Source organism: Cetorhinus maximus, unplaced genomic scaffold (assembly GCF_964194155.1).
Source record: "Cetorhinus maximus unplaced genomic scaffold, sCetMax3.hap1.1 HAP1_SCAFFOLD_2099, whole genome shotgun sequence".
Classification (NCBI taxonomy): Eukaryota; Metazoa; Chordata; class Chondrichthyes; order Lamniformes; family Cetorhinidae; genus Cetorhinus; species Cetorhinus maximus.
The window spans coordinates 38,213-56,273 of NW_027598038.1; the positions used below are offsets into that span (position 1 = coordinate 38,213).

Below are 18,061 nucleotides of genomic sequence, written 5' to 3' on the forward strand. Positions count from 1 at the left end.
GAGTGAGTGAGTGAGAGAGAGATAGGGAGAGAGAGAGAAAGAGTGAGAGAGAGAGATAGGGAGAGAGAGAGAGAAAGAGTGAGTGAGAGAGAGATGGGAGGGAGAGAAAGTGAGTGAGTGAGTGAGCGAGTGAGAGAGAGATAGGGAGAGAGAAAGAGTGAGTGAGAGATAGGGAGAGAGAGAGAGAGAAAGAGTGAGTGAGTGAGAGAGATATATATATCGAGAGAGAGAGAGAGAGAGAGAGTGAGAGAAACTTAAACAAAAACAAAAATTGCTGGAAAAACTCAACAGGTCTGACAGCATCTGCGGAGAGGAAGGACAATTAACATTTCGAGTCCGTATGACTTCATCAGAACGGAAGAGAAATAGAAATATTGTGAAATATGAGCTGTTTAAAGGTGGGGCTGAGGGTGGGACAGGTGGAGCTGGATAGAGAGCCAGCGATAGGTGGAGGCAAAGAAGAGGTTGCCAAAAATGCGGTAGACAAAAGGATAAAGAGGTGTTGACGGTGGTGATATTATCTGAGAAATGTGCTAATGGGGACATTAAGGGTAGAAAACAGGATGAGCCTGCTTGTTAAATCTCTCTCTTCCTGTCCACAAATGCTGTCAGGCCGGCTGAGCTTGCCCAGCAATTTTTGCTGTTGTTTCTGTTTTCCAGCATCCGCAGTATTTTGCTTTTATTTTAGAGGGAGGAACTTGTTCTGCGGGGAGGTAGGGAGAAAGAGGCAAGGTCATCGCGCTTTTCGGAAGGATGCGAGGGTCCTCGAGAGGGCGCGGAGGGAGATTCGCCAGAATGGGTCGAGGGGATATTTTTTAGCAACGAGGCTGGGATGGAGAAGGGGAGATGGGGAATAAACTTGCAGGGGCTACGGGGAGAGAGTGGGGTGAGGGGTTAAGGAGGCCAACTGCATTGCTCTACGGAGGACCAGCATGTTCTCGACGGGCCAAATGGCCTGCTCCTGTACTGGAATGACTCTGGGACAGAACCGTGCCGGCCCTCAGGCTCTGGCACTGGGAGTTCCCCCTTCCCTCCGCCATGACCCCACCACCCCAAAATCTGGGCCCGACCTTTGGCCCGTGACCCCTCCACCAACAAGGGAATCGGGTGACCCGGCATCACTCAGTTCCCCACCCCGGCACCCAGCGCATCACCAGTCCATCGGGAAGTGGGGAAGTTCCCTCCCACCACCTCCCCCTCCCCCTCCCCCTCCCCCACCCCTGACCAGGCACTGTCGCCTGGCCGGGAGACTCCTAAAGTTGGCCAAACAGAATCACACAGGGCAGAAGAGGCTCTTCGGCCCATCGAGTCTACACCGACACGTGAGAAACACCTGACCTACCTACCCTAATCTCGTTTACCAGCACTTGGCCCATAGCCTTGAATGTTATGACGTGCCAAGTGCTCATCCAGGTACTTTTTAAAGGGTGTGAGGCAACCCCGCCTCCACCACCCTCCCAGGCAGCGCATTCCAGACCGTCACCACCCTCTGGGTAAAAAAAGTTTTTCCTCACATCCCCCGCTAAACCTCCTGCCCCTCAGTTGAACTTATATCCCCTCGTGATTGACCCTTCAACTAAGGGGGGACAGCTGCTCCCTATGCACCCTGTCCATGCCCCTCATAATCTTGTCCACCTCGATCAGGGTCACCCCCTCAGTCTTCTCTGCTCCAACGAAAACAACCCAAGTCTATCCAACCTCTCTTCATAACTTAAATGTTTCATCCCAGGCAACATCCTGGTGAACCTCCTCTGCACCCCCTCCAGTGCAATCACACCCTTCCTATAATGCGGGGACCAGAGGAAAAGTGACATTTCCTGAGTGGTTATTGTGTTAAAACGAGAAAGAATATTACTAAATAAAATATAACATTGGAATGGAATGGGATTGATTACAAGAATAGGGATAATAATTAATAATTATCATGACAATAATCATCATTAACATAGGTAATAATAATTAATATGGAAAATAATATTAATAAATAGCAACATTAAATCACAATAATTAATAACTAAGCAATAATAATGAATGACAATCATACTTTTATTAATAACAATAATATTAATGACAATAATGATCATATTAACAACTGATGGTGATAATAATTAATAATAATAGAAAACTGTAGTAACAATGTTTTAAAAATAATAATAATGATGATATTAATAGCAACAATAATAATAGTCCATAATGGTAGCTCATTATTATTAATAGCAATATTATTTATAACAATAATGGTAATTTTAATCATTATAACAATGAAAAATGTTACTATTAATCATGAATAACAATAGAAAAATTTAGGAGTAATATTCATGATTAATCATTAATAATAATGGAAAACAGTGGGAGTAATATTATTAATAATTCATGACTATTAATATTAATGGGAAATGGTAGTAATACTGTTAATAATTCATGACTATTAATATTAATGGGAAATGGTAGTAATGCTATTAATGCTTAATAATAATGGAAAATGTTGGAAATAATATTAATAATTAACAATTACAAATGGCAAATTGTGGGAATATTAATGATTAATAATGGGAAATGTTAGTAATAATATTAATAATAACTAATGGCGAATTATAATAATATTAATAATTAATAATAAATGACAATAGAACATGTTAGTAATAATATTAATAATTATTATTGTTGTTTTTGTTGTATAGTTGTTATTATTAAGGTCATTATACATTATTATCATTAACATTACTGTTATTAATGATAGTAATATTGTTATTCATTATTATTGCTTTGTTATTAAATATTATTTTTATTTAATGTTAATTTCTACAATTATTGCTGTTAGTAATATTGTCTCCTTTATAAATCATTAATATTATTTCCACCATTTCCCAATATTATTAATGTCACTGCAATTTCCTTTATTAATTATTAATAATCTTATTTCTACCATTTTCCATTATTATTAATGGCTATTAATTATTATTGTTACTACAACTCCCCATTATTAATGATTAATGACATTATTTCTACCATTTTCCATTCTTATTAATGAATATTAATTCCCCATTATTAATTAGTGTCATTTCTACCACTCTGCATTCTTACTAAGTACTAATTATTAATTGCCCATTATTAATTATTGTTAATTATTAAGAAAATAATTAATACCGTTTTCCATTCTTATTAAGTATTATTTATTAATGCCACTACAATTCCACATTATTAATGATATTTTAGACATAATATTAACAAATATTAATAATTACTAATGGGAAAATGTAGTACTTAATACTTAATCATTAATAGTCATGGAAAATTGCAGTAATAATAACATTAATAATGAATAAGAATGTTACTAACAATAATGCTAACAATGAATTACTATAATAATATTCATTAATAATTAACCATGATAATATTAAATATCAATAATGAATAAAAGAATTAATAATTAACAATAATGATTATCACATTAATAATATAATTCCACAACAATGATAATAATAATTAACAATAATAATGTTGAATAAATCTATTTCTATCAACACTATTGATGGGAAAGCTGATCACCTCACTCAGCCCCTCAGGGGGTGGGATTGGAGATAAATCGAGCCCCAGGCTGCAGCCCAGCCCAGGCCGCGCCTACGTCACTTCCTCCTGCGACGGTAGGTGAGGTTCAAAGGTCAGCCACGCCCTCCGCGCGCCAGGAAGTATCGTCACCGTCCCGAGACTGGAACAATCTGGGAGAGGTGAGAGGGTTTCCTGAGGGAAGGGGAGGGGGAGTGAGGGGTTTCCTGAGGGAGGGGGCGGGGTGGGGAGTGAGGGGTTTCCTGAGGGAGGGGGCGGGCAGGGGAGTGAGGGGTTTCCTGAGGGAGGGGGCGGGGAGGGGAGTGAGGGGTTTCCTGAGGGAGGGAGGGGGCGGGGAGGGGAGTGAGGGGTTTCCTGAGGGAGGGGGCGGGGAGGGGAGTGAGGGGTTTCCTGAGGGAGGGGGCGGGGAGTGAGGTGTTTCCTGAGGGAAGGGGCGGGGTGGGGAGTGAGGGGTTTCTTGAGGGAGGGGGCGGGGTGGGGAGGGAGGGGGCGGGGTGGGGAGGGAGGGGGCGGGGTGGGGAGGGAGGGGGCGGGGCGGGGAGGGAGGGGGCGGGGCGGGAGGGGGCGGGGCGGGGAGGGAGGGGGCGGGGCGGGGAGGGAGGGGGCGGGGGCGGGGAGGGAGGGGTTTCCTGAGGGAGGGGCGGGGGAGCGAGGGGTTTCCTGAGGGAGGGGGCGGGGAGTGAGGTGTTTCCTGAGGGAAGGGGCGGGGTGGGGAGTGAGGGGTTTCTTGAGGGAGGGGGCGGGGTGGGGAGGGAGGGGGCGGGGTGGGGAGGGAGGGGTTTCCTGAGGGAGGGGGCGGGGGAGCGAGGGGTTTCCTGAGGGAGGGGGCGGGGAGGGGAGTGAGGGGTTTCCTGAGGGAGGGGGCGGGGAGGGGAGTGAGGGGTTTCCTGAGGGAGGGGCCGGGGAAGGGAGTGAGGGGTTTCCTGAGGGAGGGGGCGGGGAAGGGAGTGAGGGGTTTCCTGAGGGAGGGGGCGGGGGAGTGAGGGGTTTCCTGAGGGAGGGGGCGGGGCGGGGGAGTGAGGGGTTTCCTGAGGGAGGGGGCGGGGAGGGGAGTGAGGGGTTTCCTGAGGGAGGGGGCGGGGAGGGGAGTGAGGGGTTTCCTGAGGGAGGGGGCGGGGGGGGGAGTGAGGGGTTTCCTGAGGGAGGGGGCGGGGAGGGGAGTGAGGGGTTTCCTGAGGGAGGGGGCGGGGTGGGGAGTGAGGGGTTTCCTGAGGGAGGGGGAGGGGTGGGGAGTGAGGGGTTTCCTGAGGGAGGGGGCGGGGTGGGGAGTGAGGGTTTTCCTGAGGGAGGGGGCGGGGTGGGGAGTGAGGGGTTTCTTGAGGGAGGGGGCGGGGTGGGGAGTGAGGGGTTTCCTGAGGGAGGGGGCGGGGTGGGGAGTGAGGGGTTTCCTGAGGGAGGGGGCGGGGGAGCGAGGGGTTTCCTGAGGGAGGGGGCGGGGTGGGGAGTGAGGGGTTTCCTGAGGGAGGGGGCGGGCAGGGGAGTGAGGGGTTTCCTGAGGGAGGGGGCGGGGAGGGGAGTGAGGGGTTTTCTGTGGGAGGGGGCGGGGAGTGAGGGGTTTCCTGAGGGAGGGGAGTGAGGTGTTTCCTGAGGGAAGGGGCGGGGTGGGGAGTGAGGGGTTTCTTGAGGGAGGGGGTGGGGAGGGAGGGGGCGGGGTGGGGAGGGAGGGGTTTCCTGAGGGAGGGGGCGGGGGAGCGAGGGGTTTCCTGAGGGAGGGGGCGGGGAGTGAGGTGTTTCCTGAGGGAAGGGGCGGGGTGGGGAGTGAGGGGTTTCTTGAGGGAGGGGGCGGGGTGGGGAGGGAGGGGGCGGGGTGGGGAGGGAGGGGTTTCCTGAGGGAGGGGGCGGGGGAGTGAGGGGTTTCCTGAGGGAGGGGGCGGGGGAGCGAGGGGTTTCCTGAGGGAGGGGGCGGGGAGGGGAGTGAGGGGTTTGCTGAGGGAGGGGGCGGGGAGGGGAGTGAGGGGTTTCCTGAGGGAGGGGGCGGGGAGGGGAGTGAGGGGTTTCCTGAGGGAGGGGCCGGGGAAGGGAGTGAGGGGTTTCCTGAGGGAGGGGGCGGGGAAGGGAGTGAGGGGTTTCCTGAGGGAGGGGGCGGGGGAGTGAGGGGTTTCCTGAGGGAGGGGGCAGGGGAGTGAGGGGTTTCCTGAGGGAGGGGGCGGGGAGGGGAGTGAGGGGTTTCCTGAGGGAGGGGGCAGGGAGGGGAGTGAGGGGTTTCCTGAGGGAGGGGGCGGGGAGGGGAGTGAGGGGTTTCCTGAGGGAGGGGGCGGGGGAGTGAGGGGTTTCCTGAGGGAGGGGGCGGGGGAGTGAGGGGTTTCCTGAGGGAGGGGGCGGGGAGGGGAGTGAGGGGTTTCCTGAGGGAGGGGGCGGGGTGGGGAGTGAGGGGTTTCCTGAGGGAGGGGGCGGGGGAGTGAGGGGTTTCCTGAGGGAGGGGGCGGGGGAGTGAGGGGTTTCCTGAGGGAGGGGGCGGGGAGGGGAGTGAGGGGTTTCCTGAGGGAGGGGGCGGGGTGGGGAGTGAGGGGTTTCCTGAGGGAGGGGGAGGGGTGGGGAGTGAGGGGTTTCCTGAGGGAGGGGGCGGGGGAGTGAGGGTTTTCCTGAGGGAGTGGGCGGGGGAGTGAGGGGTTTCCTGAGGGAGGGGGCGGGGAGGGGAGTGAGGGGTTTCCTGAGGGAGGGGGCGGGGTGGGGAGTGAGGGGTTTCTTGAGGGAGGGGGCGGGGTGGGGAGTGAGGGGTTTCTTGAGGGAGGGGGCGGGGTGGGGAGTGAGGGGTTTCCTGAGGGAGGGGGCGGGGTGGGGAGTGAGGGGTTTCCTGAGGGAGGGGGCGGGGTGGGGAGTGAGGGGTTTCCTGAGGGAGGGGGCGGGGTGGGGAGTGAGGGGTTTCCTGAGGGAGGGGGCGGGGGAGCGAGGGGTTTCCTGAGGGAGGGGGCGGGGGAGCGAGGGGTTTCCTGAGGGAGGGGGCGGGTGTGAGAGGGGTTTCCTGAGGGAGGGGGCGGGGAGTGAGGGGTTTCCTGAGGGAGGGGGCGGGGGAGCGAGGGGTTTCCTGAGGGAGGGGGCGGGTGAGCGAGTGGTTTCTTGAGGGAGGGGGCGGGGAGTGAGGGGTTTCCTGAGGGAGGGGGCGGGGGAGTGAGGTGTTTCCTGAGGGAGGGGGCGGGGGAGTGAGGGGTTTCCTGAGGGAGGGGGCGGGGGAGTGAGGGGTTTCCTGAGGCAGGGGGCGGGTGAGTGAGTGGTTTCCTGAGGCAGGGGGCGGGTGAGTGAGTGGTTTGCTGAGGGAGGGGGCGGGGGAGTGAGGGGTTTCCTGAGGGAGGGGGCGGGGGTGTGAGGGGTTTCCTGAGGGAGGGGGCGGGGGAGTGAGGGGTTTCCTGAGGGAGGGGGCGGGGGAGTGAGGGGTTTCCTGAGGGAGGGAGGGAGGGGGCAGGGGGAACGATTGGCTTCCTGAGGGAGGGGGCGGGGGAGTGAGGGGTTTCCTGAGGGAAGGTGCAGGGGGAACGATTGGCTTCCTGAGGGAGGGAGGCAGATGCTAAGGTGTTTCCTAAGGGAGGGGAGTCTGTAAGGTTTACTGAGGGAGGGGGAGGGAGTGAAGAGTTTCCCGAGGGAGAGAGGGGTTTTCTGAGGGAGGGGGAGGGCATTGAGGGTTTTTCTGAGGGAGAGGGCGGGGAGTGGTGGGTTTCATGAGGGAGTGAGGGTCCGGGGAGTGAAGGGGTTTCTAAGTGAGCGGTTTCCTGGGGGAGGGGCCGGGGAGGGAGGGGTTTCCGGAGGGGGGAGGTGGCAAGTAAGGGATTTCCTGAGGGAGGGGATAGGGGAGTGAGGAGTTTCCTGAGGGAGGCTGTAGGGTTTGAGGGGTTTCCTGAGGGGGTGGGGGAGGGCAGGGAGGGAGGGGTTTTCTGAGGGAAGGCCGGGGAAGGTGGTATCTCCTGAGGGAGGGCACAGGGAGGGAGTGAGCGGTTTCCTGAGGGAGGGGGGTGGGGAGTGAGATGTTTCCTGATGGAGGGGTCGGGGAGTGAGGGGTCTCTTGAGGGTGATGGGGGGTGGGGGAGTATGAGGTGTTTCCTGAGGGAGGCGGCGGGGAGGGAGCGTTTTCCTGAGGGAGGGTGGGATTTCCTGAGGGCGCGGAGGCGGCGAGTAAGGGATTTCCTGAGGGAGGGGGCGGGGAGTGTGGAGTTTCCTGAGGGAGGCTGTAGTGTTTGAGGGGTTTCCTGTGGAAGGGGGAGGGGAGTGAGGAGTTTCCTGAGGAAGGGATGCGGGGGCTGTGGGGTTCCTGAGGGAGGGGGAGGGCAGGTAGTGAGGGGTTTTCTGTTGGAGGGGCGGGGAGTGAGGGATTTCCTGAGGGGGCAGGGAGGGGTTCAGGGCTTCTCTAAGAGAGGGAGGGGTTTTCTGAGGGAGGGGTGGCGAGTGAGGGATTTTTTGAGGGAGTGAGGGGTTTACTGAGGAAGGGCATGGGGAGGGAGTGAGGGGTTTCCTGAGGGAGGGCGCAGGGTGGGTGGTGTTTCCTGAGGGAGTCAGGGGTTTCCTGAGGGAGTCACGTGGGGGCTGAGGGGTTTTCTGAGGGAGGGGGAGGGTAGTGAGGGGTTCCTGTGTGAGTGAGGGGGAGGGTAGTGAGGGGTTCCTGTGTGAGTGAGGTGGAGGGTAGTGAGGGGTTCCTGTGTGAGTGAGGGGGAGGGTAGTGAGGGGTTCCTGTGTGAGTGAGGGGGAGGGTAGTCAGCAGTTTCCTGAGGGAGGGATGCGGAGGCTGAGGGGTTTTCCGAGGGAGGGAGGGGGCGGCGAGTGATGGGTTTTCCGAGGGAGGGAGGGGGCGGCGAGTGAGGGGTTTTCTGAGGGAGGGAGGGGGCGGCGAGGGAGGGGGCGGCGAGGGAGGGGTTTCCAAGGGAGGGAGGGGGCGGCGAGTGAGGGGTTTTCTGAGGGAGGGAGGGGTTTTCTGAGGGCGGGCATTGGGGAGGGAGTGAGGGGCTTCCTGAGGGAGGGCGCAGATAGGGAGGGTTTTCCTGAGGGAAGGCACAGGGAGGGAGGGGTTTCCTGAGGTAGGGCACAGGGAGTGATTGAGGGGTTTTGAGGGAGTGAGGGGTTTCCTGAGGGAGGGGTCGTCGAGTAACAGGTTTCCTGTGGGAGGTGGCGGGATGGGAGTGAGGATTTTCCTGAGGGAAGCTGTAGGGAGTAAGTGATTTCCTGAGGGAGGGGTTGGGGACTGTGATGTTTCCTGTGGGGGGGCGGGGGAGTGTGAGGGGTTTTCTGAGGAAGGACAGGGGGAGCGAGGTGTTTCCTGAAGGATGTGGCGTGAAGCGAGGGGTTTCCTGAGGGCGGCTGCAGGGCGTTTCCTGAGGGAGGGAGGTGTAAGCGGAGGTGTTCCCTGAAGGAGGGAGTGGAGGGGTTTTCTGAGGGAGGGAGGGGTTTTCTGGGCGAGGGAGCGGGGAGTGAGGGGTTTCCTGAGGGAGGGGATAGGGGAGTGAGGGGCTTCCTGAGGGAGGGGGGCGGGGAGTGAGGGATTTCCTGAGGGAGGGAGGGGTTTCCTGAGGGAGGGCCGGGGAAGGTGGTATCTCCTGAGGGAGGGCACGGGGAGGGAGTGAGGGGTTTCCTGAGGGAGGGGGGCGGGGAGTGAGCGGTTTCCTGAGGGAGGGGTCAGGGAGTGAGGGGTCTGCTGATGGGGATGGGGTGGGGTAGTATGAGGTGTTTCTTTAGGGTTGGGGGGGGCTGGGAAATGGGAGATTTCCTGAGGGACGGGGGTAGAGCGAGGGGTTTCCTGAGGGAGGAGACGGGGAGTGAGGGGTTTCTTGAGGGAGGAGACGGGGAGCGAGGGGTTTCTTGAGGGAGGAGACGGGGAGTGAGGGGTTTCCCGAGGGAGGAGACGGGGAGTGAGGGGTTTCCTGAGGGAGGAGGAGGAGAGTGAGGGGTTTCCTGAGGGAGGGGACGGGGAGTGAGGGGTTTCCTGAGGGAGGGGACGGGGAGTCGCCCGCCTTCTACCCCGTCTCCCGCCTCCTATCCTCCAAAAACCTCAGGTCATCGAAAGCTGTGCCGTCCTGCGTCCCAAATCAGACCCAGTGCTCGCAGACCAGCAGTACATCCATTTTAAAATTCTCATCCTCATATTCGAATCCTTCCATAACGTACACCCTCCCCTTCTCTCTAAACTCCCAGGACAGGTACAGCACGGGGTTAGATACAGGGTAAAGCTCCCTCTACACTGTCCCCATCAAACACTCACAGGACAGGTACAGCACAGAGTTAGACACAGAGTAAAGCTCCCTCTACACTGTCCCCATCAAACACTCCCAGGACAGGTACAGCACAGGGTTAGACACAGAGTAAAGCTCCCTCTACACCGTCCCCATCAAACACTCCCAGGACAGGTACAGCACGGGGTTAGATACAGAGTAAAGCTCCCTCTACACTGTCACCATCAAACACTCCCAGGACAGGTACAGCACGGGGTTAGATACAGACTAAAGCTCCCTCTGCACCGTCCCCATCAAACACTCCCAGGACAGGTACAGCACGGGGTTAGATACAGACTAAAGCTCCCTCTGCACCGTCCCCATCAAACACTCCCAGGACAGGTACAGCATGGGGTTAGATACAGAGTAAAGCTCCCTCTACACTGTCCCCATCAAACACTCCCAGGACCGGTACAGCACGGGGTTAGATACAGAGTTACACTCCGTGTAAGACGTTTTGTTTCTCCTCCCCACAGATTTGTGAGCGCTCTGCCTCGTCATGAGTCTACAATGGACGGCCGTTGCTGGATTCCTATATGCCGAGGTGTTTGCATTGCTGTTAATGTGCATCCCCTTCGTGTCAGCCAAACAGTGAGTCAGTCACCTTTTATTTTTCCCTTTTTTACCACTAACAAGTCGGAGCAGGAGCAGACCATTCGGCCCCTCAAACCTGCTCCCCGCCGTTCAATACCATCGCGGCTGGTCCTCCTCGACTCCACTTTCCCCGCCCCCATCCCTCGACTCCCTCAGCGTCCGAAAGCCCCTCGCCCTCCTCCGCTTCTGATATACTCCATGGCTGAGCTTCCTCCGGGGAAGGGAATTCCAAAAGATCCACCATCCTCGGAGCGAAGGAATTCCTCCTCGTCTCAGCCCAAAACGGCGGCCCCCCTCCCCGTGTTCCAGACTCTCCGGCCGGGGTGGGGGAATGGGGGAAAACAGCCTCTCTGCATCGACCCTGTCAAACTCCTTTTATACGTTTCCATGAGATCACCTCTCCTCCTTCAAACTCCAGGGAATATCGGCCCGCTCCACTCGATCTCTCCTCGTGGGACACTCTCCACATCCCGGAAAGGTTTCCTCGTGTAAGATTCCTCCTGCTTTCATCGACGGCAGCACACAAACAGGATATTCAGCTCAAGCAATCTCTGCTGGCGATTATGCTAACACCCTCCCACGGTAACCCTAAACCCCCTGTTTCTGTCACCTCCTCCAGCCCCTACACCCCTCCCTATCTCTGTAACCTCCTACAACCCTCCCTATCTCTGTAACCTCCTCCAGCCCCCTACAACCCTCCCTATCTCTGTCACCTCCTCCAGCCCCTACACCCCTCCCTATCTCTGTAACCTCCTACACCCCTCCCTATCTCTGTAACCTCCTACAACCCTCCCTATCTCTGTAACCTCCTCCAGCCCCCTACAACCCTCCCTATCTCTGTAACCTCCTCCAGCCCCTACACCCCTCCCTATCTCTGTAACCTCCTACAACCCTCCCTATCTCTGTAACCCCCTCCAGCCCCTACACCCCTCCCTATCTCTGTAACCCCCTCCAGCCCCTACAACCCTCCCTATCTCTGTAACCCCCTACACCCCTCCCTATCTCTGTAACCTCCTCCAGCACCTACAACCCTCCCTATCTCTGTCACCTCCTCCAGCTCCTACAACCCTCCCTATCTCTGCAACCCCCTCCAGCCCCTACACCCCTCCCTATCTCTGTAACCCCCTCCAGCCCCTACACCCCTCCCTATCTCTGTAACCTCCTCCAGCCCCCACAACCCTCCCTAGCTCTGTAACCTCCTCCAGCCCCTACAACCCTCCCTATCTCTGTCACCTCCTCCAGCCCCCTACAACCCTCCCAATCTCTGTAACCTCCTCCAGCCCCTACAACCCTCCCTATCTCTGTCACCTCCTCCAGCCCCTACACCCCTCCCTATCTCTGTCACCTCCTCCAGCCCCTACACCCCTCCCTATCTCTCTAACCTCCTCCAGCCCCTACACCCCTCCCTATCTCTGTAACCCCCTCCAGCCCCTACAACCCTCCCTATCTCTCTAACCACCTCCAGCCCCTACACCCCTCCCTATCTCTGTAACCTCCTACAACCCTCCCTATCTCTGTAACCTCCTCCAGCCCATACGATCCTCCCTAGCTCTGTAACCTCCTCCAGCCCCTACCACCCTCCCTATCTCTGTAACCTCCTCCAGCCCCTACATCCCTCCCTATCTCTGTAACCCCCTCCAGCCCCTACAGCCCTCCCTATCTCTGTCACCTCCTCCAGCCCCTACAACCCTCCCTATCTCTGTCACCTCCTCCAGCCCCCTACACTCCTCCCTATCTCTGTCACCTCCTCCAGCCCCCTACACCCCTCCCTATCTCTGTAACCTCCTCCACCCCCCTACAACCCTCCCTATCTCTGTAACCTCCTCCAGCCCCTACACTCCTCCCTATCTCTGTAACCTCCTCCAGCCCCTACATCCCTCCCTATCTCTGTAACCCCCTCCAGCCCCTACAGCCCTCCCTATCTCTTTCACCTCCTCTAGCCCCTACAGCCCTCCCTATCTCTGTCACCTCCTCCATCCCCTACAACCCTCCCTATCTCTGTCACCTCCTCCTGCTCCCTACACCCCTCCCTATCTCTGTAACCCCCTTATGCCCTCCCTATCTCTGTCACCTCCTCCAGCCCCCTACAACCCTCCCAATCTCTGTCACCTCCTCCAGCCCCTACAACCCTCCCTATCTCTGTCACCTCCTCCAGCCCCTACACCCCTCCTTATCTCTGTAACCTACAACCCTCCCTATCTCTGTAACCTCCTCCAGCCCCTACACTCCTCCCTATCTCTGTAACCTCCTACAACCCTCCCTATCTGTGTAACCTCCTCCAGCCCCTACATCCCTCCCTATCTCTGTAACCCCCTACAACCCTCCCTATGTCTGTCACCTCCTCCAGCCCCTACAACCCTCCCTATCTCTGTCACCTCCTCCAGCCCCCTACACCCCTCCCTATCGCTGTAACCCCCTCCAGCCCCCTACAACCCTCCCTATCTCTGTAACCTCCTCCAGCCCCTACACACCTCCCTATCTCTGTCACCTCCTCCAGCCCCTACAACCCTCCCTATCTCTGTAACCTCCTCCAGCCCCTACACCCCTCCCTATCTCTGTAACCTCCTCCAGCCCCTACAACCCTCCCTATCTCTGTATCCTCCTACAACCCTCCCTATCTCTGTAACATCCTCCAGCCCCTACAACCCTCCCTATCTCTGTAACCTCCTACAAACCTCCGAGATCTCTGCGCTCCTCCAATTCCAGCCTCTCGAGCATCCCCCGATTCCCATCGCTCCGCCATTGGCGGCCGTGCCTTCAGCTGACAGGGTCGGGGGGGTGAGCAGACGTCCAAGCGAGGGATCTCCGGCTGCTACACAGCCGGGCGCGCCAGAGGAGGGTGGCGGGGTTGGAACCCACGACCAGCCACGAGCGAGGCGAGCGCCGACCCGGTATCGCCCCGAGAAAGACGGTCACCTCGGCTGGCCGAGCGGGCAGTGAGCACACTGGGAGCTGCCAGGTTTCTAACCGTCCTGTTACTCTCTGCTTGCAGGTGGCAGAGGCTGTTCCGATCGGGCCTCTTCAATCTGGTGGTGACCTACGGCAATAAGTTCTTCTTCTTCCTCATCGCCCTCCTCATCTTCCTGATATTCGGTAGGTGTCGGGCCCGGGAGGCACGGTTCAGACCCCCTGGCTGACGGGGTTGGTGGGTTACACCGGGTCAGTGAGGGAGGCTGGTTAGGGTCCCTCACGAAGGCAGCAGCCACTGTTCAGTGTGGCTCAGGCCACCAGATTACAAGGTCATGGATTCGAGTCTCATAACGCCAGCCCGACCCGCTCCCGGCGCCAGCCCGACCCGCTCGCCAGTGCTGAGGGAGAGCTGTGTGGCTGTGTGATGGGATTCGGTGCTGAGAGGAAGGTAGAAGATCCCACGGCCACTATTGATACATAGCAGGTTGAGCATTGGGGGGAGCTTTTCGTGGTGTCCTGGATCTAACATTTATCTCAACCAACCTCACTAAAAGAGATAAAATGAAAACAGAAAATGCTGGAAATACTGGCTGGGTCTTGGCAGCATCTGTGCAGAGCCAAAGCTTAGGAGCAGGGGGAGGCCATTCGGCCCCTCTACCCCGCTCCGCCGTTTCAGTATGATAACAGCTGACCTGATTGTGGCCTCGGCTGTCCCCTGTCCCCCACAAACCCTTGACCCCGGCACACCTCAGGTGAAGGTTGTCCCGAGGGTGCGATCCCCCCCCCTCTTTGCCCAATACAGGGGGCAGTGCCCAGGCAGTGAGGAGCTGCAGGGTGTCCTGAGCTGGTGCCCGAGAAACACTAGGTCTCTTTCCTCTTCCAGACGCGGTCCGTGAGATACAGAAGTACGGCGTTCCAGACAAGGTGGACCTGAAGAACAATCCCATTGCGGAGGATCACGTGCACATGAAGCTCTTCCGTGCCCAGAGGAACCTCTACATCGCAGGCTTCGCGCTCCTGCTCTGGTTGTGAGTGTTTGATGGGGACGGTGTAGAGGGAGCTTGACTCTGTATCTAACCCCGTGCTGTACCTGTCCTGGGAGTGTTTGATGGGGACGGTGTAGAGGGAGCTTTACTCTGTATCTAACCCCGTGCTGTACCTGTCCTGGGAGTGTTTGATGGGGACGGTGTAGAGGGAGCTTTACTCTGTATCTAACCCCGTGCTGTACCTGTCCTGGGAGTGTTTGATGGGGACGGTGTAGAGGGAGCTTTACTCTGTATCTAACCCCGTGCTGTACCTGTCCTGGGAGTGTTTGATGGGGAAGGTGTAGAGGGAGCTTTACTCTGTATCTAACCCCGTGCTGTACCTGTCCTGGGAGTGTTTGATGGGGAAGGTGTAGAGGGAGCTTTACTCTGTATCTAACCCCGTGCTGTACCTGTCCTGGGAGTGTTTGATGGGGAAGGTGTAGAGGGAGCTTTACTCTGTATCTAACCCCGTGCTGTACCTGTCATTTCTGTGGAACGCCTGCGATACTGGATGTCCCCGCCAGTGGGCAGCAAAGCTCCATCCTTGGGTTACACCAGGCCCCGCTGGGGATGACAGTCAGTGTGTACACATGTGACATCAATTTGCCTGCTCTCTCTCTCTCTCTCTCTCTCTCTCTCTCTCTCTCTCTCTCTCTCTCTCTCTCCCCCGCCCACCCCTCAAAGCTCCTTGGCAATTTTCCCAGCACTTGTCACAAATGGTGCTCAAGGGTCAAGCCACGCGTCGGAAAGCTGCACCGAGCGTGGGTGAGGTGCAAACGTCAAGTGTTCACTTGAGTAAGACAGAGGTGTGGACAGTGAGTGCAGTTGACCCAATGCTCGGTGGAGGAGGAGGCAGTTTTTGTCAGGAGAGGAGGGAGAGTGTGAGAGGGTGGGTGGGTGGGCCGAGGAGGTCAGGGGGGAGAACCCTCGTCCGTTCTGACTGCAGCCGATTTGCCGCACAGCAAGATCCCACAACCAGCGACGCGCGAAATGAGCCCAGGTCGTCATTTGTTCTTTTCTGATGAGTGATGTCGGGCGAGGGGGATAAACATCGACCCCCCCCCCCCCCACCCCTACAGTGTGGCACTCCCTAGGCGCGGGTCCTCCAGCCAAGCGGGTGCTCCCTGGGTGCGGGCGACGCAGATTACCGGGGCTAAGGTCTCTGGAGTTTTGTGGGGTGGGGGGGGGTGTCAAAACCGACCCCCCCTTCGCCGATTAAACATTTTTTTAATAAAAAAAAAAACCCCCTGAGCTGTTGGCCCCGACACGGGACGTGGGGAGGGTGCACGTGGGAGGAGACCCCGCGCAGCAGAAGTACCGGCGCGCGGCAGAGGGGCCGAATGGCCTTGTGCCTGGCTTGTGAGATTGGCTGGAACTTGGAGCTCGTACCCGGCCCCAGCCAAACACAAACACACACACTCGTGGTTTCTTGCTTGTTTGGATCAGATTGCGAACGCTTCATGAGAGATGAGTCCAGCCCTTGTGACCCACTAAGAAAACACTCCCTTCCTTGAAATGTTTCTAATTTACGTTGTAACCTTTCCAACCCCTTAACCTTCTTGTTGCTGCGAATATCTCACTCACCCATACCCCTGTGTGTTGCTGCTGCTGTGCCCCCTTCCCCCACAACCTCCCTCCTGTTCTCTCCCCCCACCCCCTCTCTCCTGGTTTTGCCTCACCCCTCCCTTCACTCCTGGTTTCTTTTCACCCCCCTCCCCTCCCCTCCCTCCTGGTTTTGAGTCTCTCCCTTGCCCCGGGTTCCCCATTAATAATGCATTCTAGCACTTTCTCAGCAGCAGGCATTAGCCTTAGCTGACCTGTACCTTTCTGCGTCACCTACCCACCCCCTATCTTGAATGAAAAATCACCATGTGATGCCACTGATCTGCCAGGGCCTTACGCAGGAGCTAGGGAATTTTTGGAAAATTGCATCTGCTTCCGTTCAGACCCCAGGATGCAAGTCGTCAGATCCAGGGGACTCTCCAGCCCTTTGGCTCCATTAGTTTTCCTAGTACTTGCCCCCTCGCGTCAAGAAAGAACGACAGAGAATGCTGGAAATCTCCGCAGGCCCGGCAGCCCTCTGCGGAGAGAGAAACAGAGTTAACGTTCCCAGTCCGTCCGACTCCTCCTCAGAGCTGAAGAGAGGTAGAAAGGTGATGGGATTTTATACTGCTGAAGAGCGGGTGGAGCAACGTAGAAGGTCGGGGATGGGTGGGAGCTCGGGCAAGATGGACGAAAATGTCACGGACGCAAGACAAACTGAGTGTTAGGGGTCGTGTTAGAGACTAAAGAAGGTGCTAATAGTGGCATCAAGGCTCTGAAGAAGAGTCCTGTAGACTCGAATAGATTCATACAGACGCAGAACGTTACCTCTGTTTCTCTCTCCACAGATGCTGCCAGACCTGCTGAGCTTTTCCAGCATTTTGAGTTGATTTCTGATTTCCAGCACCTGCTTTTCTTTTTATCTAGTGATTGTCTTAAGTTGCGCTCACTCTCTCTGGCGCTCTCTCTCTCTTGGCGCGCTCTCTCTCTCTCTGGCGCGCTCTCTCTCTCTCTGGCGCGCTCTCTCTCTCTCCTGGCGCGCTCTCTCTCTCTGGCGCCTCTCTCTCTCTCTGGCGCGCTCTCTCTCTCTCTGGCGCGCTCTCTCTCTCTCTGGCGCGCTCTCTCTCTCTCTGGCGCGCTCTCTCTCTCTCTGGCGCGCTCTCTCTCTCTCTCGGCGCGCTCTCTCTCTCTCTGGCGCGCTCTCTCTCTCTCTCTGGCGCGCTCTCTCTCTCTCTCTGGCGCGCTCTCTCTCTCTCTCTCTGGCGCGCTCTCTCTCTCTCTCTCTGGCGCGCTCTCTCTCTCTCTCTCTCTGGCGCGCTCTCTCTCTCTCTCTCTGGCGCGCTCTCTCTCTCTCTCTCTGGCGCGCTCTCTCTCTCTCTCTCTGGCGCGCTCTCTCTCTCTCTCTCTGGCGCGCCTCTCTCTCTCTCTCTGGCGCGCTCTCTTCTCTCTCTTCTGGCGCGCTCTCTCTCTCTCTCTCTCGGCGCGCTCTCTCTCTCTCTCTCTCTGGCGCGCTCTCTCTCTCTCTCTCTCTTGGCGCGCTCTCTCTCTCTCTCTCTCCTGGCGCGCTCTCTCTCTCTCTCTCTGGCGCTCTCTCTCTCTCTCTCTCTGGCGCGCTCTCTCTCTTCTCTCTCTGGCGCGCTCTCCTCTCTCTCTGTGGCGCGCTCTCTCTCTCTCTCTCTCTGGCGCGCTCTCTCTCTCTTGGCGCGCTCTCTCTCTGTGGCGCGCTCTCTCTCTGTGGCGCGCTCTCTCTCTGTGGCGCGCTCTCTCTCTGTGGCGCGCTCTCTCTCTGTGGCGCGCTCTCTCTCTGTGGCGCGCTCTCTCTCTGTGGCGCGCTCTCTCTCTGTGGCGCGCTCTCTCTCTGTGGCGCGCTCTCTCTCTGTGGCGCGCTCTCTCTCTGTGGCGCGCTCTCTCTCTGTGCGCGCTCTCTCTCTGTGGCGCGCTCTCTCTCTGTGGCGCGCTCTCTCTCTGTGGCGCGCTCTCTCTCTGTGGCGCGCTCTCTCTCTGTGGCGCGCTCTCTCTCTGTGGCGCGCTCTCTCTCTGTGGCGCGCTCTCTCTCTGTGGCGCGCTCTCTCTCTGTGGCGCGCTCTCTCTCTGTGGCGCGCTCTCTCTCTGTGGCGCGCTCTCTCTCTGTGGCGCGCTCTCTCTCTGTGGCGCGCTCTCTCTCTGTGGCGCGCTCTCTCTCTGTGGCGCGCTCTCTCTCTGTGGCGCGCTCCTCTCTCTGTGGCGCGCTCTCTC

General features: G+C 56.9%; 1 protein-coding gene across 1 annotated transcript; it reads left to right on the forward strand.

Annotated features, from left to right (window-relative positions):
* Positions 1-3,558: 3,558 nt before the first annotated feature.
* On the forward strand, positions 3,559-14,287 carry LOC144676982 (B-cell receptor-associated protein 31-like; the record flags this gene model as incomplete). Its single annotated transcript, XM_078537247.1, has 4 exons — positions 3,559-3,728; positions 10,232-10,346; positions 13,342-13,442; positions 14,143-14,287. Coding segments are annotated over exons 2-4 (338 nt in total), but the record flags the coding sequence as incomplete, so codon positions are not given.
* Between the last annotated feature and the right edge of the window lie 3,774 nt (positions 14,288-18,061).